Source organism: Trichomonas vaginalis, chromosome III (assembly GCF_026262505.1).
Source record: "Trichomonas vaginalis G3 chromosome III, whole genome shotgun sequence".
Taxonomy (NCBI): domain Eukaryota; phylum Parabasalia; order Trichomonadida; family Trichomonadidae; genus Trichomonas; species Trichomonas vaginalis.
Window position 1 is genome coordinate 4,027,404 of NC_067205.1, and position 21,119 is coordinate 4,048,522.

The 21,119-nt window shown below is 36.1% G+C and overlaps 22 protein-coding genes and 1 pseudogene across 23 annotated transcripts, besides 1 other annotated feature; 10 read left to right on the plus strand and 13 right to left on the minus strand.

Annotated features, from left to right (window-relative positions):
• Positions 1 to 19,978: part of a mobile genetic element that runs on past the window's edge.
• TVAGG3_0638000 (Poxvirus D5 protein-like family) lies at positions 3,737 to 4,168 on the plus strand (the record flags this gene model as incomplete). Its single annotated transcript, XM_051241112.1, has 1 exon — positions 3,737 to 4,168. The coding sequence occupies one exon, from the start codon at positions 3,737 to 3,739 to the stop codon at positions 4,166 to 4,168; it is 432 nt and encodes a 143-aa protein (XP_051087699.1).
• On the plus strand, positions 4,204 to 4,623 carry TVAGG3_0638010 (protein of unknown function, DUF4108 family; the record flags this gene model as incomplete). The annotated part of the gene is made up of 1 exon (XM_051241113.1): positions 4,204 to 4,623. The coding sequence occupies one exon, from the start codon at positions 4,204 to 4,206 to the stop codon at positions 4,621 to 4,623; it is 420 nt and encodes a 139-aa protein (XP_051087700.1).
• TVAGG3_0638020 (uncharacterized protein) lies at positions 4,640 to 5,110 on the minus strand (the record flags this gene model as incomplete). Its single annotated transcript, XM_051241114.1, has 1 exon — positions 4,640 to 5,110. The coding sequence occupies one exon, from the start codon at positions 5,108 to 5,110 to the stop codon at positions 4,640 to 4,642; it is 471 nt and encodes a 156-aa protein (XP_051087701.1).
• Positions 5,147 to 5,329, plus strand: TVAGG3_0638030 (P-loop containing nucleoside triphosphate hydrolases family; the record flags this gene model as incomplete). Its single annotated transcript, XM_051241115.1, has 1 exon — positions 5,147 to 5,329. A coding segment is annotated over one exon (183 nt), but the record flags the coding sequence as incomplete, so codon positions are not given.
• TVAGG3_0638040 lies at positions 5,585 to 6,021 on the plus strand (annotated as a pseudogene). Its single transcript has one exon. A coding segment is annotated over exon 1 (437 nt).
• TVAGG3_0638050 (organellar and viral DNA polymerase type B) lies at positions 6,404 to 6,961 on the minus strand (the record flags this gene model as incomplete). The annotated part of the gene is made up of 1 exon (XM_051241116.1): positions 6,404 to 6,961. One exon carries the CDS (start codon positions 6,959 to 6,961, stop codon positions 6,404 to 6,406), a length of 558 nt encoding a protein of 185 aa, XP_051087703.1.
• On the minus strand, positions 7,017 to 7,318 carry TVAGG3_0638060 (organellar and viral DNA polymerase type B; the record flags this gene model as incomplete). The annotated part of the gene is made up of 1 exon (XM_051241117.1): positions 7,017 to 7,318. A coding segment is annotated over one exon (302 nt), but the record flags the coding sequence as incomplete, so codon positions are not given.
• On the plus strand, positions 7,902 to 8,102 carry TVAGG3_0638070 (uncharacterized protein; the record flags this gene model as incomplete). Its single annotated transcript, XM_051241118.1, has 1 exon — positions 7,902 to 8,102. The coding sequence occupies one exon, from the start codon at positions 7,902 to 7,904 to the stop codon at positions 8,100 to 8,102; it is 201 nt and encodes a 66-aa protein (XP_051087705.1).
• On the minus strand, positions 8,131 to 8,706 carry TVAGG3_0638080 (uncharacterized protein; the record flags this gene model as incomplete). Its single annotated transcript, XM_051241119.1, has 1 exon — positions 8,131 to 8,706. One exon carries the CDS (start codon positions 8,704 to 8,706, stop codon positions 8,131 to 8,133), a length of 576 nt encoding a protein of 191 aa, XP_051087706.1.
• TVAGG3_0638090 (uncharacterized protein) lies at positions 9,518 to 9,802 on the plus strand (the record flags this gene model as incomplete). Its single annotated transcript, XM_051241120.1, has 1 exon — positions 9,518 to 9,802. One exon carries the CDS (start codon positions 9,518 to 9,520, stop codon positions 9,800 to 9,802), a length of 285 nt encoding a protein of 94 aa, XP_051087707.1.
• Positions 9,826 to 10,410, plus strand: TVAGG3_0638100 (uncharacterized protein; the record flags this gene model as incomplete). Its single annotated transcript, XM_051241121.1, has 1 exon — positions 9,826 to 10,410. One exon carries the CDS (start codon positions 9,826 to 9,828, stop codon positions 10,408 to 10,410), a length of 585 nt encoding a protein of 194 aa, XP_051087708.1.
• On the plus strand, positions 10,581 to 11,147 carry TVAGG3_0638110 (MazG nucleotide pyrophosphohydrolase domain-containing protein; the record flags this gene model as incomplete). Its single annotated transcript, XM_051241122.1, has 1 exon — positions 10,581 to 11,147. The coding sequence occupies one exon, from the start codon at positions 10,581 to 10,583 to the stop codon at positions 11,145 to 11,147; it is 567 nt and encodes a 188-aa protein (XP_051087709.1).
• Positions 11,197 to 11,460, minus strand: TVAGG3_0638120 (uncharacterized protein; the record flags this gene model as incomplete). Its single annotated transcript, XM_051241123.1, has 1 exon — positions 11,197 to 11,460. One exon carries the CDS (start codon positions 11,458 to 11,460, stop codon positions 11,197 to 11,199), a length of 264 nt encoding a protein of 87 aa, XP_051087710.1.
• Positions 11,606 to 12,724, minus strand: TVAGG3_0638130 (DNA/RNA polymerases family; the record flags this gene model as incomplete). Its single annotated transcript, XM_051241124.1, has 1 exon — positions 11,606 to 12,724. One exon carries the CDS (start codon positions 12,722 to 12,724, stop codon positions 11,606 to 11,608), a length of 1,119 nt encoding a protein of 372 aa, XP_051087711.1.
• On the minus strand, positions 12,906 to 13,744 carry TVAGG3_0638140 (uncharacterized protein; the record flags this gene model as incomplete). Its single annotated transcript, XM_051241125.1, has 1 exon — positions 12,906 to 13,744. A coding segment is annotated over one exon (839 nt), but the record flags the coding sequence as incomplete, so codon positions are not given.
• On the minus strand, positions 13,790 to 14,374 carry TVAGG3_0638150 (phage tail repeat-like family; the record flags this gene model as incomplete). Its single annotated transcript, XM_051241126.1, has 1 exon — positions 13,790 to 14,374. The coding sequence occupies one exon, from the start codon at positions 14,372 to 14,374 to the stop codon at positions 13,790 to 13,792; it is 585 nt and encodes a 194-aa protein (XP_051087713.1).
• On the minus strand, positions 14,394 to 14,549 carry TVAGG3_0638160 (uncharacterized protein; the record flags this gene model as incomplete). Its single annotated transcript, XM_051241127.1, has 1 exon — positions 14,394 to 14,549. The coding sequence occupies one exon, from the start codon at positions 14,547 to 14,549 to the stop codon at positions 14,394 to 14,396; it is 156 nt and encodes a 51-aa protein (XP_051087714.1).
• Positions 15,660 to 15,944, plus strand: TVAGG3_0638170 (uncharacterized protein; the record flags this gene model as incomplete). Its single annotated transcript, XM_051241128.1, has 1 exon — positions 15,660 to 15,944. A coding segment is annotated over one exon (285 nt), but the record flags the coding sequence as incomplete, so codon positions are not given.
• TVAGG3_0638180 (phage tail repeat-like family) lies at positions 16,227 to 17,307 on the minus strand (the record flags this gene model as incomplete). The annotated part of the gene is made up of 1 exon (XM_001287300.1): positions 16,227 to 17,307. A coding segment is annotated over one exon (1,081 nt), but the record flags the coding sequence as incomplete, so codon positions are not given.
• Positions 17,347 to 18,195, plus strand: TVAGG3_0638190 (uncharacterized protein; the record flags this gene model as incomplete). The annotated part of the gene is made up of 1 exon (XM_001581959.2): positions 17,347 to 18,195. The coding sequence occupies one exon, from the start codon at positions 17,347 to 17,349 to the stop codon at positions 18,193 to 18,195; it is 849 nt and encodes a 282-aa protein (XP_001582009.2).
• Positions 18,200 to 18,442, minus strand: TVAGG3_0638200 (serine threonine-protein phosphatase family; the record flags this gene model as incomplete). The annotated part of the gene is made up of 1 exon (XM_051241129.1): positions 18,200 to 18,442. One exon carries the CDS (start codon positions 18,440 to 18,442, stop codon positions 18,200 to 18,202), a length of 243 nt encoding a protein of 80 aa, XP_051087716.1.
• TVAGG3_0638210 (uncharacterized protein) lies at positions 18,535 to 18,822 on the minus strand (the record flags this gene model as incomplete). Its single annotated transcript, XM_051241130.1, has 1 exon — positions 18,535 to 18,822. A coding segment is annotated over one exon (288 nt), but the record flags the coding sequence as incomplete, so codon positions are not given.
• On the minus strand, positions 19,189 to 19,780 carry TVAGG3_0638220 (phage tail repeat-like family; the record flags this gene model as incomplete). Its single annotated transcript, XM_051241131.1, has 1 exon — positions 19,189 to 19,780. A coding segment is annotated over one exon (592 nt), but the record flags the coding sequence as incomplete, so codon positions are not given.
• Positions 19,979 to 21,119: the final 1,141 nt, after the last annotated feature.

Consider the following 21,119-nt stretch of genomic DNA (forward strand, 5'->3'; position numbering starts at 1 on the left):
AAACTATGAATGGTTCGCTTTGAGAAACTCAGTACAACCACAAGCTAGAGAACAAACAGACCAGTATGCAACTATTGAGAAAATAAGAAGACTTGACCCTAACGTTCCAGGAGTTTATGTTAACCTTTCTGGACAAACTGCAGCAGCAGTAACCAAAGTAAAACTGAAACTTAGAGTTCCTTTGTCATCTTTCCTCATCTTCAGGTTTTTAAGATACTTGCCAAACTGGGCAGGAAAAATTTCTATCGAACTTACTCCAAGCAAAAATAACTTAGTCATTGCACCAACACAAGACCCATTCACTCTTACGTAGCGAATGGAGCCAAATTCGCCGACTTTTGCAAAGACAAAGTTGACTTAGACTTTGGTTTCTCAAACCTCAACACTGAAGTAAACTATTATTTCAATGCTGCTGGAGATGCTTGGGACCCAGTTAAGTTCACATGCGAAAAGTTTGAATGCAAGAGAATAGAAAGCAGACTTGCAGTCTATATGTTGGACCCAGATATTTCAAATGCTTTAGCTGCCAAATATATTGCAGTTCCACTTATGTTCCCTATACACCAAATATCTGTCAAAGACTTTGCAGGTGAAGTTGGAAACCAAAGTGCTGACCCAGGTGCAAGAACAGATATTGCTTTAACAACTGCAATGAAACATGCAGATACTATGTTTGTACTGTTCAGACGAACTATAAATGACTATTCTTGCTTCTACAACCCTGGTATTAAATACCATATAAACATAGATGGCAAATACTATCCAAGAGAAGAATATTCTACAGTTGAGGATATGAGGTCATACAACTTGACATTAGATGCTATGAACTTTAACAACAACTTCACAACAACCATTAACCCTGAAATGCAAAGTTCTATTATGCCATATGTGAAAGTATGGACCATACAGGAGTCAAAAAACTCAATATACAAATGGAGACCGTTCAAACTTTTGGCTTGGCATTCCATTTGCTGACTCAGAAGACTTTATGGGTGGTATTTCAACTGTTGGTACAGTTCAAATACAATATACTGGTGACAGAGACGGTCCAGATGAATTGAAAGCAAAGAAGTTTACAAAACCAATAGCACTTTTCACGGAAGATGCTCTTTTGAAGATTCGTTCGATGAAACCTGCTGGGGCTCCTCAGATTGGCATAACGACAGCTTCCATCGAGCAGATTTTGGCAGCAGGTCAGTAAGTTGTTCTTGAACTGACTTCTCTCCGTCAAATATTGACAGTACGCCAGTTTTGACATAAAATTGTATTATAAACTTACCTTTAGAAATATCGGTCAGTTTTGTTGTTATATTTTTGTCTGCTTCAAGAACTTTCACCATCTCGGTTATACCAACTTTCTTTGCTTTATGAAAATATTTTGGTTCAGCAAAGACTGCTATTCTATAACATTTTCCATTGTTTGTGTAAAGAACTATTCTGTCAATGAACTTGTATTGTTTGTGTGTGTAAACTTTGTTTTGCTTCAATTCGAAGAGATACTCAAATACGTCCATCTTTTTATTCTAAGTAAAATGTCATTTCCGAAAAATAGAAGCGTAAGTGTTTCAAAAGGTTTAATGGCGGTGGCAGATGTGAAGTTAAATTCACCAACTCAAACAAACAGTCAAAGTGTTGTTGTCAATGTCAAAGAAAGAGATGTTGAAGTGGGGAAACCATACGAAGACGAAGATGGTATAACAATAGTTCCTGTAAAAGAACAACCAACATACCCTGAAGTTAGCAGAGACTTAAGTTCTGTTGCAGATATTCGAAACGACTACCAACAACTTAAAGACAAACTTAAAACTCAGGAGAAGATTTGTCAAGCTTTGGGTATAATGTTAAACTTGGTCGAACACAACCCTGTAAAAGTGAACTCATATGTCATCGCACCTCATGAAATTTTGAAAGAACTATTGAAACTTTTGACAGAGGCAGACGATATAAACATCAAAGAAATAGAACCCGACATTGCTTGCTGTGGTGTTTCATATAATGTCATTGACAAGATATACGTTATGAAAGGAGGTGAAACGTTGAACTTAAAATATAGTTTCCCAGACGTCATAAAAATATTTGACGACCACAACATTTCATTAAAATTTTTGCTAAGTAAATGGCAGAAGACATAGTGGTTTATACTATTACGACTAAAAACCCTGAGTCATATAATTCTATAACAACAAACTTACAAAGTCCTCAAGGACGATATTGTAAACTAACCTTAAACACAATGACGACTAAAGCCTGTTTTGCTCTTTTGACACCAGAAGACTTTTTGTTGTGAATGGTAAAAAATACTTCTTTGAAGATACTTACTCAGATATACCACCAACAGGTTTTGTTGACTTATTTAATACTTTAAGGACGGATGTAACATGTGCTGCAACTAGAGCAGGTTTCATTATGTTTGGATGTCCGACTGAGTTTACTATAAACGATATGAGCTATAATACAAAACTTATATCTGGTTTTTACTACCAACAGTTTCCTATAACAGGAAAAGGTGTCATACAAGGAATGTCTGTTCCATTGACTTTAAGTACACCTATTTTATATATTGTTTCAAACTTAGGTTCAAAGTGCTATTCGAATGTCGACAGAAACTACTATGACCAAAAGATACTCATGCGTATAAACAACACTTTCTCTGCTGGTTTGCCTATTGTTCATTCGAATGCAGAGTTTTCAGCTTTAGTAAACTCAAACACTTTAGCAAACATAAACTTAACCTTAGTTGACGCAAACTTTGTTCCTGTAAAACTTTTATGTCCTATGTATTTGTCAATGACGGCAGAAAGTTTCGAATTGGAAGATGCAACTGGTGAAAGTATTGTACTACAAGAACAACTTCAACAACAAATAGCTCAAGAACAACAAATGCAACAAATGGAACTCAAGAATAAAAAAAATATTTTTTTTATTTTTATAAAAATGTACAGAATAGACGTTTCAGATTTTTATGACTTCCAAGCTTCAGAAATATGTGTCCATTTAGAGACTATAACAAAGCAGTCGAGAATTTGAAACGTTTAGTCATTTATGTGACTCTGCCCCAGAATGTTATGTCATGAAAGAATGGGATGTTGTCTTTAACAAACCAAGAGCAACCATAGTTTCAGAACAAGAATGTAGACAGAAACTTAAGAAAATAAAAGTCGTACAAGTTGGTATGAAGATGTTAGATGCTTGGGATATCTTATTGTCAAAGTTAGAAGATTTTTCAGTTCGTGGTATAAAGTTCTATACACCATCTCCAAACTTCTATTCTATCTTCACTGGATATAAATACGAACAAGTAGAATGGAAAGAAAATGTTATAGAAGCTTGGTTAGACCATGTCAAAGAAATTATATGCAATGGAAACGAAAGAGTCTATGAGTATATCTTATGTTGGTTTGCAAACATCTTACAACATCCAAGTGCTAAAAATGAAACTGCTCTCATTATAATTGGAAAACAAGGAACTGGTAAGAACACTTTCTTTACAGATATCTTATGCAAACTGTTAGAGGGCTATTCGAACCCTAATATGACAAACTTAGAAAACATCTGCGGTAAATTTAACTCTTCAATAGAGAATATGAAACTTATAGTATGTAACGAACTTCAAAGTATAGATACAACAAAGGTTTTAAACTCAGATGCTTTGAAGAGTCTTATAACAGACAAAGTTGGAGTTGTTGAAAGAAAATATAAAGACCAAAGAGTTTGTGAAAATGTTGCAAATTTCATCATGGTTTCAAACAATGCCGTTCCGATGAAGTTAGAAAGTTCTGACAGAAGATATGTAGTTGTCAGAACGTCAGATTCTCATATGCAAGATACAGAATATTTTGACGACTTAGCAGAAACTTTGACACCTAACTTTTACAACCACTTGTTCTCATATTTCATGACATTAGATATTTCTAAGTTCAATCCAAGACAAATTCCATATACCGAAGAAAGACAAACATTGTTAGAAGCAAACAAGAGTGTATATGAACTGTTTATAGATGAGACTAACTTTGAGTGTTTAGATGAAAGGTCATTGTACGATTCGTATAAACAATATTGTCAAGAGTATGGTTATATGACAGCATCTAAACGAACATTCTTGGCAAATGTCAAAAATCTTTTAGATGTTCAGAACGGCGTATATACAAAGAAAAATTTTTCTGAGTAAATTTAAAAAAAATATTTTTTTATCCGATAGAAAAGATGACGAAATATATTTCAGTCAACAAGTACATGACAGAAGTCAAAGAAGAACTAGACCCATTCGCTTATTTGAATGTTTACTTCTACCATTTTGAAAAGTCTACATTTGACAAAATTTGGAACATCGAACCAGTTAAGTTTGCTATTGTGACTAAAAATGGTGCGAAATTTGAAGACTTAGACATAGAAGGTTTGTTAGCAGTCAAAGAAAATTTTGACAGAAGGTTCTCAAACCTTAAAGAAGGCAAAGCATACAAACTTGTTATACCTTATGAACCAAAGAAAGCAGACGACTATGAATATTATGAGTCTAAGATAGTTGAAGTTCAAGGTAAATTGGGTAAAAAGATTTTAGAGTCTAAGCCAGTGTTTGCTCCTAAAGAGGAAGAGAACATTGACATTGACCCAGAAATGTTCTAAAAATAAAATTTTATTTTTACATGTCAAATTTCTTTTTCTCTGGCTCTGGCTCTGGTTCTTTCTTCTCTTCTTCTACTTTCTTTTCTTCTACTTTCTTTTCTTTCTTTTCTCTCTTCTTCTTCTTCTCTGGTGGAGTTATGTCAAATTTGGCGCAACCATATTTTTGTAAAAGGTCTTTGTCCTTTAATAGCTCTTCTATTCTGTTTTCTATTTCATCTTCAAGAACAGCGCATGTGTCTTCTTTGCATTCTAAGAACTTTTGTTGGACTTCATCTTTCCAATCGGCGTCATCTCTGTCAACAAGTCTGTCATTGACAAATTTTAAGACTGCTCTGCTTAATGTTTTATGGTTCTTGTCATATTCCCAGAAACAGAACTTTAGAACAAATTCACCTTTCTTGTTTACACTATGTAAGATTTTATGGTCTACAGATGTTTTGCTGTCGAAAAGCTTGTCTCGAATATAGATAGCGAAATCGCTAGACATTTTCAAAAAGATAAAAATTTTAATTTTTCTAAAAATATGTTAGAAAAAAAGTTTGCTGACATTGACAAAAAATTTGAGAATGTTTTAAACAAGAACAAGAGGAAGTTAGAAAATGCTCAGATAAAACCCATACATGACAAGTTCTTATTTGCTCAGAATGGTATAACAGGTCTAATTGCACCACCTGGGTCGGGTAAGACTTTCACTTATCTTAAAATGGCTGCACAACAACAAGAACTAGATGAGAAGAACCCATTCTATGAGTTAGTTGTCATTTGTAGTACTTCTGGTCAATTTGACCAAACCGTCAATTCGTTCAAAGATATTATAAAGAAGTCTAAGTTAGTATGTAAAAAGACTCTGAGTTGTTAGATTGGATAAAGAAGTACCAAAGAAGAGTTTTGAAGTACAATGCTATAAATGAGTATATAAATTCGAAGTTTAAAGACCCAAATGAGGAAATGCAGAGAAATTAGAGAAGAAACACTTCAGAAACAAACAGAAAGAGATAGAATACATTTCGAAGAAATTGCAATCTTACGATTGGAAGACATACCCTCATAGGTGTCTTCTTATCTTAGATGACTTTGCTTCTCATCCTTTGTTAAAGAACAGAGAACAAGATATGTGTCGAATTCTTAAGAAGCTCAGACACTTTAACATTTCAGTTGTCATTTGTGTACAGACAGCAAAGAGTTTAAGTAAGGATGTAAAGAGAATACTTACTGACATTGTACTTTTCCCTGGATTGTCCGAAGACGATTTCATGGAACTTATGAAAGAAGTCCATGGCAGGTAAGTTTGACAGACATGAACTATGGGAGAAGTACAAAGTCATACAAGACCCTCATACTTCTTTCAGAATTCACATCTACGCGAACAAAGTTCAAATTGTAAAAAGTCAAGCTTGAAAAATAAAGAGTTCATCTACTCTACTTGTTTGAAGTTGTCAAAATACTCTGTTATTTTTCACGATTTTCATGAGTTTTGGCTACCCCTGTAAAAGTCGGTCTAGAGAAATTTCATGAAATTTGGTCATTTTTCAGCAAAAATATATTTTAGGTGAAGAGGTGAAATCTCACCTCTTTTTTCACCTGTTTTTTCACCTCAGTTATTTTATAAGCGTTTCACATGGTAAACGTTATTTTTTAAATTTTGTGAAAACTCAACGGTTTGACACAAGCCCTAAAAATTATTTTACTCAGAATTTTGTTGCTGAATTCAATAAAAATATATTTTAGGTGAAGAGGTGAGATTTCACCTCTTTTTTCACCTCTTTTTTCACCTGTTATTTTATAAGCGTTTTACATGAATTGTATGATGTATATTTGAAATCCTAAACAATTTCGTAGCTTCTATTTCTTCTGTCAGTACATCGAATGTTTTAACGATACCGAAAGTTTCTTTATACTTCTTCTTGACGTCAGATAGAAGGAAATCGTCAGCAGTTGGATAGTTTTTGTTCAGAAATGCTAACATGTTCATTTTATCTTCTGCTGGTTTCTCTACTTCTTTCTTTAAGTCAGCATAGTCGTTTCGCATACGTTCTATCTCTTTGACGGAGTAGTTATATTTCCTCATTGCTGCTTTACATTTTGAACATTGCGGGTTCATTTTAGCATTGTACATTGAAACCTTACCTGCTAAAACAACTAAGGCGTCAATTGCTCTCTTTAACTCAAAAGTTGCGGGTCTTATTTGTTCATTCCATATCTTACCTCTTCTATCTTTATCTCTTATCTGCCATACACATTTTGCAACTAACGAAACAAAGTTGTCGTAGGTCTTAAACTCCCCAGATTTGTATATGTCAGAGATGTTCTTATATACCATATCGCAATCTTTGTCCATGACTTTGTGGTTGCAATGAAATCCAAGAAACTCATAGTTAACCTTTCGTATGAACTTCTTTATTTCTACTGAGTCAGTTGCTTTGACTTCTATTTCATCGAATTCTGGAATAGTAAGCTTTTGTTGTTGGATTTCAGGAAGTTTAGGTAGATGGTCAATAATGTCCTGCATTTCATAAAGATACTGTTCATTTGTTTCATCTTTCGCAGTGCAATCTAAATCTCCTTGGAGAAGTTCTTGCTTTATCTTCTGGATTTCTGTTTCGAAAGTATATGAAGAAGGAATGAAGCTTTTCATCTCTACTAACATTGAAGTTGGGTTCATGACTAAAGAGTTTGGTGCTGTTGTTGCTAACATGTTCTTACAATAAAAATAAAAAAATATTTTTTTAAAAAAACCAACTTTATTTTTTATTTCGGGAAAATTCATGAGGTGAAAAAACAGGTGAAAAAAGAGGTGAAATCTCACCTCTTCACCTAAACATTATTTTTGTCTGATTTACGCTCATTACGATGAAGTTTCGACAAAACATTTACGTTCATGTTTGACAAAACATTTACGATGAAATCATGAAAATTCATGAGGTGAAAAAACAGGTGAAAAAAGAGGTGAAATCTCACCTCTTCACCTAAAATATATTTTTGCTGAATTCAGCAACAAAATTCAAATTGTAAACGGTTTAATAGAAAAAGTGTTATTTTTTCATGTCCGAAGACTCGAAGGTGCAACACTTCCAAAATACCGACGAACTCAGAAGAGCAGCATGGCAGTATCTTCTTGACAACTTCTTTGAGTTCTCCAGGTACACCTTGGAAAATGCTGAAGAACTCCGACACAGAGAATTTGGAGAAATTGCACTCCAATACTACCTTGACAAACAAAGGGTAAACAAAGGGTAAAATAAGACTAAAAACTTAACGTTTAAAAAGTGACATTTTTAATGAGCTCCGAGTCACCGAGAAAACTTGGTCAGATGTTAGCAGCTTACTTCCCTGAGGAGGATGGAAGCGTTACATACGTAAGGTTCAAAAACAACGAACCTGGAATTGCGTACCAAATTCGCAATTACATGACCATGGAAGAGTACGAAAGGTTTCTACAAGAGAAACCAGCTCTAAACAACTCAGAAAAGAAAGAGTAAAAAGTTTAACTCGTAATTGTTTATTTTTTTACTTGTATGGGCAAGCTGCAAGAATGAAGTCGACTATCTCAGTCTTTGTCTTGACCAGTTGGACTGCTCTTGCGAGTACGTCTGTTTTGCGGTCTCCAGCTGGTGTCTGACCTTCGTAATTGCGCATGTTCTTGAGAGCTCCAGTTGTAAATGGTTGTAGGATGAAGAGTCTCTCAGACTGCTTGAGGTAGTCTTCACGGTCACGAACCGAATCTGTGGTACGAGTCGAATCGGTCGATTTGAGGGAAGAGAGTGAGAGCCTGTCTTCTTCCATAGGGGCTGTGGCATACTCTTTGCGTAAACGGTTCAGACCTTCTTCGAACTCTTGGTCTCTCTTGGACTGAGATTGGAATTTGAATTGGGGTGGAGGGTTTGACATGAACATCCAAGGGTTAGGGAAGTAAGGCATGGGTTGAGGAGGGTAGTTTGGAAAGCCTTGTGGTGGGTAGTTTGGAAAGCCTTGTGGTGGGTAGTAACCTTGAGGTGGAAATTGGTAGTAATTCGGAGGTCCTTGTTGGAACTGAGGTTGCTGTGGGGCCTTGTGGAGGTGGAACCTGTTGTGGTGCTGGAGCATGCTGTTCTTCTGGCTGTGGAACGGGTTCAGTAGGTGGGACGTCGGACATTCGTTTGTGTCTTAACCGTCTTTGTTCTGAAACAATATAATATTGTCTTGAAAAAGTACAATATTGTCTTGAAAAAGTACAATATTGTCTTGAAAAAGTACAACATTGTCTTGAAAAAGTACAACATTGTCTTGAAAAAGTACAACATTGTTCTGAAAAAGTACAACATTGTTCTGAAAAAGTACAACATTGTTCTGAAAAAGTTCAAGACTTGTTCTGAAAAAGTACAGCCGTACTCAAATTTGAGAGACATTGTACTGAATTTATACAACATTGTTCTGAAAAAGTACAACATTGTCTTGAAAAAGTACAACATTGTCTTGAAAAAGTACAACATTGTCTTGAAAAAGTACAATATTGTACTGACTCAGTATGGAGCTTGACCCCTTAGACGAAGCAATTTATCTAATTGAGGTAAATGAAACCGTGAAGGAATATCTCAGCAAGTGCAAACCAAGCAAGTCCATTGGCTTCTGGTTGTCCAAGAATAGTGTCTTAAAGTTGGAAATTGAAACAGGTGTTGCAATTCAAGTTCCAGAAGGCACTGCATTCGATGATATTAAGGATGTGAAGAAAGAAGCCCTCTTGAAGTTCTTCATGAAACGTCCTTGGATACTACTTCCATATCGTGAGAGCCCAATTCCACGAATTACACAAATTCTCAGAGCACTACTTCACTACTCTGGACAGCCGTTCTTCATAACCTCAGAAGGCGACATCCAACCAATTCAGTAAACATCTCATTTTAACTTCACTTTTTTTATGTTTTTACTCACACTCGTACTCAACAGGTTTGTGTACAACTATTTCAACTGTGAACCTTGTATTGACCGGTCTTCCTGCAAATGCAAGTTCGGTCAATACACAATTTATGGTGGCAAGAAAGACAGTGGGGAATGTTATTCTGACATCTGTTGTTGCGCTCGAGAGAGAATTGAAATTCCAGACCCAACTCCAACAAGAACTCTCAAGTTGCCGAAGACTCATGTGAAGAAGAAGCCTTCTGGTAAGTTTCTTATAGCCATCTATATGGCACGCTTTGAGTAAAAACATTTTTTTTCATTTTTTGAATGAAGCAAGTTAAATTCGTCCCACACCAAACTCAATGGACCGATGAAGAGTTTCAAGCCATGGTTGAAGGCGTTGAGAACGACATAGACGGCGAACTTGAAGGAGCTCAAACCACAATTGCAACCAAAATTGCAGGAGTCAAGGAACAGATAGCTCCACTGAAAGCTACCAAAGCTACTCTTGACCTCATGGATAGTTACCGTTTAGAAGTAAAGAGTGGAATAAGACAATTAAAATTAAAACTTCTAAACTACGAAGCTATACTCCAAAAGTTAGCAGAAATGAGAAGACTTTACCAGAGCTACTTACATGTAAGGGACTTACCTTCAAGCAGTCCGACCAAAGATGAATTTTCTGACATTGTCCCAATTTTGTCCGAAAGTCAGCTCAGATGTTTTGAACTACTCCCAACATATCCAGAATATGAACGTTTGCCTGAACTCTTCCGCAATCTCAAAAAACGTTTTTTGGTTCTCATGTTCGAAACTTTTATCGGAAGAGACAACAAACGTTCAGAAGAAGAACAAGATATTATTTTAAACTTGTTGTATGACTTAACCGTCATAACAAGCTTTTTGAAGTAAAACCGTCATTCTCAAACCACTTCATTTTTTCGATGTCCGAACAAGCACCGAAGCCAAACTCAATGGAAGATGTCCTTTCAAGGTTGCCAGACAAGCGCCCAGTTCAAATTCAAATTTTGAATTTGAAAGCTCATCTGACAAACACCGTTCAGACTCTCCAAAGTAGTCTTATGGAAGAGATGACCAAGCTCAAAGCCGATGTCCTCATGAACCAAGCTTCCAATGAGAAATGCCTGAATGATTTGACGGAAACCTTGCGCATTTACGAGAGAGAGAACCGAGACCTTGCCAGACTCATCTACCGTTTCTTCGAAGAGATAGACGCCATCTGGAAGGTACTCGGAAAGGACAGAACATGCAACACCGTAATTCGTGAACACAGAATTGAAGAAGGAATTGTCGAGGAAGAAGAGAAACACGAAGAAGAGGAAGAGGAAGAAGAGGAAGAAGAGAAACACGAAGAAGAGGAAGTTTGGGCAACCCTTGTTGCCGATGACAGTTATGAAATTTCCCAACCCTACCCATACCAAATCCGCAACAAGGAGACCGGCAAGGTTCTTACCCCAGTTCTCAACAACTTGGGACACTTGAACCTTACCCTTCGGAATTACGGTTCAATCTCCATGGGCAAGCTTGTCGCAATTCAATGGGTTCCAAATCCAGGCAAGAAGACGAAGGTCAGACACATTGACGGTGACAAGCTCAACAACCGTAAGGAGAACCTCGAGTGGTTCTAAGAGTAAAAAAATTTTATTTTAGGGGGAAACCCCGAGTAAATTTAGGTGTTTAGTTCATTAAGTGGGTTAAATTAAGGGTAATTTGGACAATTAGCTCCCGACCTCTGAATTGGACTCTTTCGTCATCCCAGTTGCGTAGGAGGTCGTCCCAGAGGAGTTGGTAGAATTGCCAATCCAAGGACGATTTGTCCTCCCAGGCATTGAGGATGTACTGCTCGTAGAGTTTCATGACCTCTCCCTTGCACCAGACACCCTCTCCCTTGGAACGTAAGGCTTCTTCGAAGTGCTCGAATGCGATTGGCTGCGGGACCATCTGAAATGACACTTTTTGTCCGTTTGGTCAATGTTCGTGTCTCGTGTCATAGTCGACGAAAATACAAACAAACAGGTTATATATGAGTTTGAGACCAAGAATGGTGTAACTCGACCTGTCCGATTCAAATTCGAATAAAAATTTTTTACTTCATGCAATGTTTAACTATTTCACCATCTTCTTTAACACCCCAGTACTTCCTTTTCGATATTACATGAACTTCGGTGAAAATTTTGTCCAATTTGAATTGACCCATCTTTTCACCAACTAAACCCATTTCAATGAGTTTGTTATAGCCTTCTTCGTTCGTCATGAGTGCGTCAATGTTCTCATAGTAAACCACAACTTTCGATTTGACTTCCGAGAAGAATTTGTTGTAGTTGTCAAGGACTGCCTTTGCGAACTGAGGATAGGACCAATGTTCGACAATAGGTTTTACTGTGGTTACTAAGCCACTTTGACCTTGAGTGAATTCGTACTTCAAAACAAAAGGGGAGAACCTTTCAACAAAGTTGTCGACCTTCTCATAGTGTTTACTCTTCATCTTTTGAGGTTTTTTAATGGAATATCCCCATGTCGAATTCATAAGCAATTTGAGTGTCATTGCAAGTTTGGGGTTTGAAGCTTTCCTAATATCATACAGTTGTTGTATGACTTTTCCAACTGTATAGTTCCTTCCTGGGAACTCACCGTCTTCGTTTGGAATTCCAGTCGGGATATATTGGACGAACCTCATGTATGCAGCGTTAAGGTCGACATAGTATATCTTTTCGTTTGAGTCGAACTTGTCGCAACCAATGGGTCCAGTTCGTGGAAATTCAAGTGAGTCTCTTATCTTCTGAGAAACTTCGCCTGCTATCTCATAAACATCGTCGAAGCAACCTGTTTCATATAAAACCTTCTGACCTAACTCAGATGCTCTCCAATACAATTTGACGTCAATTGGATGTCTCAATGGAAGTTTGTTTATAGCATCTTGAAGTTCTTGCAACCTCATTGGAAGTTCTTCTGGTTCAGGTTGGTATCCGAACAATCCAACTCCTTTTGGAACAGTGTACTTCTTTTGTGCTATAACTTTGTCTGGAACAACTTTTGGTCTTGCTAACAATGAAAAGTTTGTTTCGTCTTTTGGTACAAAAGTTTCTGTCAGCTTGTCATCTGGAATTGGTTCCAACAAACCTTTCTCGAAAAGAATGTTTACAGCTCTGACAATGTTGCACTTGCCTTTTCCGAACAATGGGTTTGTAAGACTTTCGTTCAACATGAAGTGGTTGTGGACAATTGCAATCTTCAACCATGGTAAGTCTTTGTCAACAACATAGTCGTCGTGTGAAGAACCTTTAGCTGTAGGTATGTTGACTCGGATATTGACATTTGCCAACGGTGCAATTTTTGCCAATTGACCTCTGAGAATGTACCTTGTCTTCACACATGACTCAAGATACTTCATCTTCTCATCTGTAACAAGACCAGAGTTCCTGAGACATGTAAGAATGCAAGGTTCATTGACAATTGTTTCAATTGAATTGTAAATTCCATACCTTGTCAAGTCAATGTCAGACTTATTTATGAACGGGAAGTATCCAGCATGTTGTCTGACTGCTTGAGGGTTAGGTTGGTACCATTCGAACTTCACGCTTACAATTCCTTCAATTGCGTTCAAAATGTCTGAGTCGGAGTCAACCATTTGTTCTCTCTTTGTAGTCTTGAAAGCGTCAAGAAGTTGTGCGGCTGTTGTGACATTGCCATGTGCATAGTAAATATGACCATCCAAATCTGTTACGGTTAGTCTGAGATTGTATCCTTTCTTATTTCCGTCTTGTATGGCAGCAAGTACACCCATGAAGCCTTCTTTGTTCTTTCCTTTGTCAAAGTTTACTGTAAAGGTTCGACCAGATGTAATTTTACTTCTAACTTCACGATACTTTTCATATGCATATCTTGTTCTTTCCATGGGAGCATGACCATCCTCTGCACTACCTTTTTTCCTTCTCAAAGGATGCAATTGTTCGTCATGTTTCCAGTAGAATCTGGCAAAGCCGTCGTGTCCTTCAACTTGAGGTTCACTAACATCGAAAGGCATGTCCATAAGACGTTCTTCTTCTAACCTCTCTAGTCTGTTTGGATAATTGGCGCGTGCTGTTTCCAAGTCCATCTCGTAGGTCAGACCAGCCAGTTTGTCATAGACTTTTATGGGTCTTCCCTTCCTATATTTAAACTTCTTTGAAACTTTCCAACCATATCTTTCTAACTCTGCTTTTATTCTAGCAGATTTTCTATCCATTCTATATGGGGGCATTTCTATAAAAATAAAAAAATATTTTTTTCTTTACTTTACATAACCGCCTGCTGCCATAAGTCTTTGACGCCAACCCATACCAGCTAATGAAGGTTGACTTGGTTTAGTTTGGAAACTAACCTTTGGTTTTGGTTTATCTTCAGTTTTTTGTTTTTCTTCTTCTATTGGTTTTTCGTCACTTTTCGGTTCATCTGACTTTACCTCACTTGCAGGTATGGTTGTGTCGTCAACATCTTCATAAATATCATATGCCATTTGTTTTTGTTTTCCTTTCAACTTTTTGTGTTTGTTGTAAAGTTTAGAATATTTTGACTCTAAGTCAATGAGATGTTCTATAATGAACTGTTGGTCAGTGAAGTAAACTTTTCCATCTGTTGTCTCGAAAGCTCCTTCAGACTTCAATATTTTATTTGTGAGAGTCTGTTTCTTTTTTGAGATACTAGCCGTTCCATTTCTATGAAAAGTGACTTTATAGTTAGGGTTTGTATTTCCAGACCTGGCACTTTCTATTATTGAATTTTTCTCTTCATCTGTAAGTTCTTTGACAGGTTTTGACAATGGTTCTGAACTTTTTGTTTGTGGTGTCAAATCTACCGTTTCAACTTCTTCGGTCATTTCATCTCAGTAAAAAATTTTAGTTTGGTTTGTTTTCAACTGGTTGTTTAGGTTTTTTAAGTCGGTCTAAAACTTCCTGAGGTATAGGAAGAACTTGACAAACACGTGGTTGTGTAACTGCTGGAAGCCGACAAATCCATCTTGAGCCCATTTGTCTCAATGCTGTATTGTTCATTTCATCTCAGTAAAAAATTTTACATTCCCCAAGTTTGAGGCGGTTGAGGTTGGTTGTTGTTTACCCATTGTTGTGCATGGTTATATCCTCTGTTAAAGAATCTTTCACCTTGGTCCATGTAGTGCCCTGCTTGGTTATAGTAGTCATTTGCTTTGTTATAATAGTTTCCTGCTTGTCTTCCTACATTGTCCATCCATCCTTGAACTTTCCTCTTGTTTCAGGATTTGGAATAAGATTTGCTGCATCTCGTGCTACCTCCCAACCTTTCTGTACAGTTTGTATAATAGGTTGTGCTTTCTCTTTCAGTATACCTAATGTACTCAAAATCTTCCTTCCAATTCCAAATGCACCTCTGGCTATTGTTCCCACTGCGGGCAAAAATCTGGATGCAACTCCTGCTAATGCGCCAAATAAACCCATTTCTTATGGGGTAAAAATGACGAATCCAAACAAGGACCCCTATGTTTCTAAGGCAACAAAAAAAGCACTCATGATAAAAATCTTTAGTTCAACACCAAATGCTTGGTTTATGGATATCTTGGAAAACATTCCGAGGTATAGAGAAGATGGACCACCATACTGGCTAATATTTGTCGGTCAAAACACAAGATACTGTGAAGCCATACCATTACAGTCCAAAAATATTTTAGATGTGAAAACTGCTTTGACAATATTTGTTGACAAATACCATCCAACAAAACTGACATCTGACTGTGAAAGTTCTTTCAAATCAGACGATATTAAAAACTATCTGCGTTCAAAAAATGTAAACCAATATTTCATTGTCGACCAAAACCATTCTGCTCTTGGTGTCATTGACAGTTGTATAAAAATCTTAAGAGACTTAAACCAACCACAAGGTGGTGAGGTAGATGAAATGTCATATGACGACAAGTACAGACACTTCTCCATGGCAAAGATGAGACAAGTTTTAAATATTTACAATAGCCGTAAACAAAAAGGTTTGGGAAACCACTCCCCCGAAGAAATGAAAAACAACCCGACTTAGAGAAAGACTATATATTTAATAGTTTAGTCAAAAGAGACAAACAAGAAAGAATGCCAGGCTTCAAACTTAAGAAAGGTGACAAAGTAAAAATAGAAATACCTAAACGCGACCCATATGAAAATACTATTGACTATGACAACAATGGGAACTCGACAGGTACTCGCATTCGTGTTCGTAAAAATAGAAGAAAGTATACAAGAGAATATTATGAAGTTTTAGGCAAACATGGCAAAATGTACAGACTGCAAGCAGAAGATAAAACTACTATTGTCAGACCTCGTTTCAAACTTGTTAAGGTTCAAGGTGGTATACTTTCAAAGACAGTTCCTAACAAATATAAGACAACTCCTGACGAATATGCTAAAGAAGTTGAAAATGACGACTAAGCATTTCTATACCATGCACAAACTGTCATGTAAGGTGGCATGTATTTTTTACCTAGTCCTGTAGATGTTGTTGTAAAAGTATGTTGGTGGTTCCTCCTGGTTCAGTTTGTCGAAAAGTCTTTTTTGCTGAATGGTTATAATCTGGAGATAAAACGTCATAGCCAGCTTCATACTCTGAGTTGTATAATGGGTGGTCTCTTAATGAGTGGCTATGGTCGCCAGAAAAGTTTGTTGTACCAGAATGACTATGTGGTGGCAAGTTGTCGACAGATATCGTTTTACTTCCACCTGTTTTCTTTGGAGTGTGTGCACAATACAAAAAACTTTCGAGTATTTGAGTCCAAGTTCCAAAACCAAGTACTACTTCTGGTCTGGTAGAGTTCATTGACGTATAAATAGAGCCTATAGGATATAATGTTTGAAGTATTTCTGTCTTTAATGTTTGAAGCTCTGTTTTGTCTGCTTTCTTGTCATATAAATCTTGAGCAGTGAATTTAATATTATGTTCATCCTTCATGACATAAACATCTTTACATCTAATGTTTCTCATCGTCGTTATGTCGTCATCCGATGTTAAACCTTGTGGAAAGTTAGGAGGTTTACAATATATTGCATCCCCACCAGTTTCTTCAACCGTTCCTTCAATACTTTCTATAGCAACAGTTGTAAAACTTGTATGTGTATGAGTCTTATCTGCTTTCTTCTCTAACTTTTCTTGTAAGTTTGCAATATTTGCAATGGTATGTGTATGTCCAACGTCACTTTTCCTGTTTAAGGTTTCTTGTAAGTTTGTAATATTTGCAATGGTATGTGTATGGTTCTTGTCGGCTTTAAGGTCTAAACATCCTGAAACCCACCCTGTATTGGCTTTACCTTCTAAAATCTTCGATGTCCGTTCATGGTACCATTCAACCATTTCTTTAATTTTTTCATCTTTTTCATCCACATATTCCTTATCTGCCTTCTTCACTAACCCACTAGCCAGATATGCTAACTCATCGTCAACATATGTTTTATCTGCTTTCTTTTCAACATCCTCTTTCGTTGCATAAGCTTTGTTAGCTCTTTCTTCTTCTTTTGCTATTGCATCGTCTACATACTCTTTGTCAGCTTTGTTGTCAACATCTGCTTTCAAAAGAAGTTCATTTATAGGTTTCTCGTTTAAAGTTCCTTTTGTTGGATTTATACAAACAGTATGGTTCTTACTGTCTTGAAACAGAAACTCATCTGTCATTGGGTTTATCGTCAGTTTTAAGTTTCCTTCTTTCAATGACTCAGATATCTTAGAATAGTTTGAAAAGTTTGTTGTGTTCTTATTTAGAGCTTGCAAAATGAGTTGTCGGTTGTGTTGTATTTCTCTCATAGACGCTGTTTCTTTCGACATTTTTATTCTAGATAAAATATGCTTTCAATAGAAAAAGAAAATTCAAGAGTTGCTACAACTAAACCATTAGATGAACTTTTTACGAATGTCGGTCAAAAGTTTGAGACAGAGACCGTAAAGCATGAAGGCTATCGTTTTGACTACCCATTAAGATGGCTAAGAGACCCATCTGTCACAAAAGCTATTGGCTTTCGTAGAATGAAGTTTGTGTCTGTAGAAGATAAAAGTTTTCCATTTATTGTAAGGTTTCATATAGATTATATATCTGAAGGGAAACGAAAAATGTGGGAAGAAATTGAGCTAATACAAGTTGACCTTTCATCTTCTCTACAGACTGCGTTAAAAAATATAGAAGATAAAATAAATTCATGTTATGCAAAATATGCTGATGAATATGCAAATACCGAGAGCACACTTTATGTGAGAATTGTATATGACAAACAAAATTCACAAGTGTCATTTCAAATCTACGAAGACAATCCAAAGAAAGACGAACAAATATATACAGAATTCACTGCAATGTCATGGTATTATTTGCAAAGAATGTTAAATCAGAAAGTCAAACTTCCTTTAGCAAATATTTACAGTCGATATGCAAGAGATGAACCATATTTATTTAAAGATGTTTTCGACTCAGATGCTATTATAGTTCATGCTTCATTTTCTGGTGCACAAAACTCTTTTTTATGCTTGGCAAATGACTTTTACGAAAAACCTACAAAGTTATACGAACCACCAAGTGGAAGTATTTCAGACTTTCAAGTATGGTTTACTACAGATGGAAGAAAGAGAATAATTCCATTATACCACGCGTTTTACTTAGAACTTAGTTTCATATACAACTACTATCGAACGGTAAAAATATGATTTTTTAATACGGTTGAGGTGTTGGATTTGGTTGCCAACTAGACTGTGGTGCAGGTTCAGGCTGTTGTATAACAGGAGCTTGCTCTTCTGGTTCAGGGTCTTTAGGTATAATACCAACGAACTGACCTACTCTTTTACCAATATTTTTGACTCCGTTCCAAATTCCTCTTCCTACGGTTTTTATTCCATTCCATATACCTCTTCCAACATTTCGAAAGAAGTTTCCAATACTACTGAAGAAACCCATTTACTATATGTAAAAATCTAATGTCCGCCTAGTCTCTTACGTTTCCTTCTGAGTTCCATAGCATTTTTTAACTGGAGCTCATACATTCTGTTTCTCCTCTGGTAGAAAACATATTCTGGGTCAACTCCTGTGTTCGCGTCATCTGCATAAAGTTGTTTATATCCCACTTCGGGGTTTGTATAAAACTCTTTCCATCTCATATTTGCATACCATGGTGGCAAACCTAACGCAGCGTCATTTGACATGGCAGTTTGCATTTGTACATCTGTTGGCACTTGACCATAGTTTGCCATTGCAGTTTGTATTCTAACTTCATTTGGAATATTCTCTGGGTTTGGTTGTCCAGGTTGCTGTGCATTCGCTAAGTTCTGTGCGTCCATTTAATATTAGATAAAAATATCTCTTACGAGTACATATACTGGACATTTGCAGGCATTGGTTCATCTTCATATTCTCTGTACTTTTCTGCCACGTCAAAGAAATAAATGACACAATGGAAAAAACCTAAAACAAGTAGTCCTATTTCAAACCACATTTACTTACTAGTAAAATTTCTTTGTTATGACACTTTCTCCAGTTTATAGGACCTCTCTCATATTCTATCTTATCGTATCTAAACTCATAGTCATGTATGTCCTCTAACCATCTCATGACACTTTCCAAACCACTTTTATCGGATGTAAAGTAAAAGCATGGATGGTTATGTATAACGTCTAAAGTTTCTAAAGAGTCTCTCAAAGTCCAGTCTACTTGGTATTGAAAATCCCATGTGTTATAGAACGGCGGGTCCACTATAAAGAAAACATTTTCCTTGTCTTTATATTTTTCATACAACTCTGTCCAATGACATCTCACAAACTCTATACCCTCAATATATTTTTCTATGTCCTCTTTGAAAACATTTGTATAGTTAAGATATAAAACTTTTGACATAAGTGTTTCAATGTCATGAACTCTTATAGCACCACTATATAATAGTCTAGCAGATATACTATCCCAGTCAATATACTCTGCCTTTTTCAAAACCTCTCTGACAGTATTTTTCTTATCTAATGGTATACGTTCCATCTTGCCTATAGGTATCTTTTCTTTTAACTCTTTCAATATATTGTTTGTGTCTGGTATATGTTTGAGACGGTTCATATAGTTGTCGAAGTCATTGCATATAATCTTTGAGTCAGGAAATATTGTATGGCACAAATGAGATATATAGAAACTTCCACCGAACAAGTCTACAAATGTTAGACCATTCGGTAGTTTCTTAAGTTCTCTCAATAGAATATCTTTACATCTACTCTTATTTCCAAAGAAGGGTAACGGTGGTTTTGTAAAATTCATTTTATATATATAATAAAAATGTTTTTACCCGAAAAGTGACAGAAAAGTGACAAAACATGAAAACATATATAATTTGTGAAAAGCTCCTGGAAGCCCTCCGAATAAAAACTTCATTTATACTAAACATCTTCAGGGCTAGAGGGCACGAAGTGCCTGGAAGCCCCACTACCTTTTTTTTTTTTTTTTTTTTTTTTTTTTGATTTAATTTTAATTTTACCATTTTGCAAAAAAATGTTTCCGAATCCATTGGTAAAATAATCTTTATATCCACTCTTGCTAATAAAACTATCATGAATAAAATTTTTAAATTCGGATAAATGTGTTACATGAATGAAGCAATAAACACCGTAGTCATATTCACTATCAATTCTGGAAGAATAACTGCAAATTCGATCTTGAATAAATTCGCCTTCTTGAATATATGAAATACACCCACCATTTGCTGTGTTGCTGCAGTTATTAAAAAGTGTAGTTTCAATAAGAAATTTGATAGCAGTGTTGTTTGTTTCGAAAATGAACAGAACCTTGTGTATTTACCGAGTCAAAGTTACATGATGAAACATGATAATTATATTCTCTTGCATCAAGCTTAGTACTTTGAAACTTACATTTTTCTTTAGCTAAATTTGTCGGGAAATATGAATCCCAAGCTTTTCGAATTTTCTTCCTTGGATCATTTTTGGTATAAAATTGTAGATCCTACATAATATCAATTAAAATATCTTTGTAAGATACAAGTAAAAAAATTAATGAGGATTAAAATAAGTTTTCCTTATTGAATTATGATGTTTCAATAACACATAGATATGGAAAAAAGTATTATTTCTCATATCAATGTGAATCTCAAATATATTGTCCACCTTATAAAGTAAGAATTGAAAAAGGTTTATATCGATATGAACTTTGGGGAGCAGGACGAATTGGTGGTGGTGCATATGTGAGAGGAGATCGATATACATTCAAAACAGAAGAATTTTATATTTTTGTTGGAGGTGTTGCTCAACATTCAAATGAATTATATGGCTATGGTGGTAATAACGGGGGAGGCAATAGTACTATTATTGGGATATATAATAATGGCAAAAGAGGTATTGGCAGCGATGGATCTACAGACATTCGATTGAATATCTCAATTTTGAGATCAAGAGTAATTGTCAGCGGTGCTCCAGGAGGTGCTATATATTATGATAAAATGGGATATGCAGGTGGATTAGTTGGACATAATGGAACACGTTTTGATGAATCAGATTCCATTATCGGAGAAGGCGCAAATCAAACTTCAGGAGGAAAAGGACAATTCAATGGAGAATTTGGCATTGGAGCAAATTGTTCACCTGGA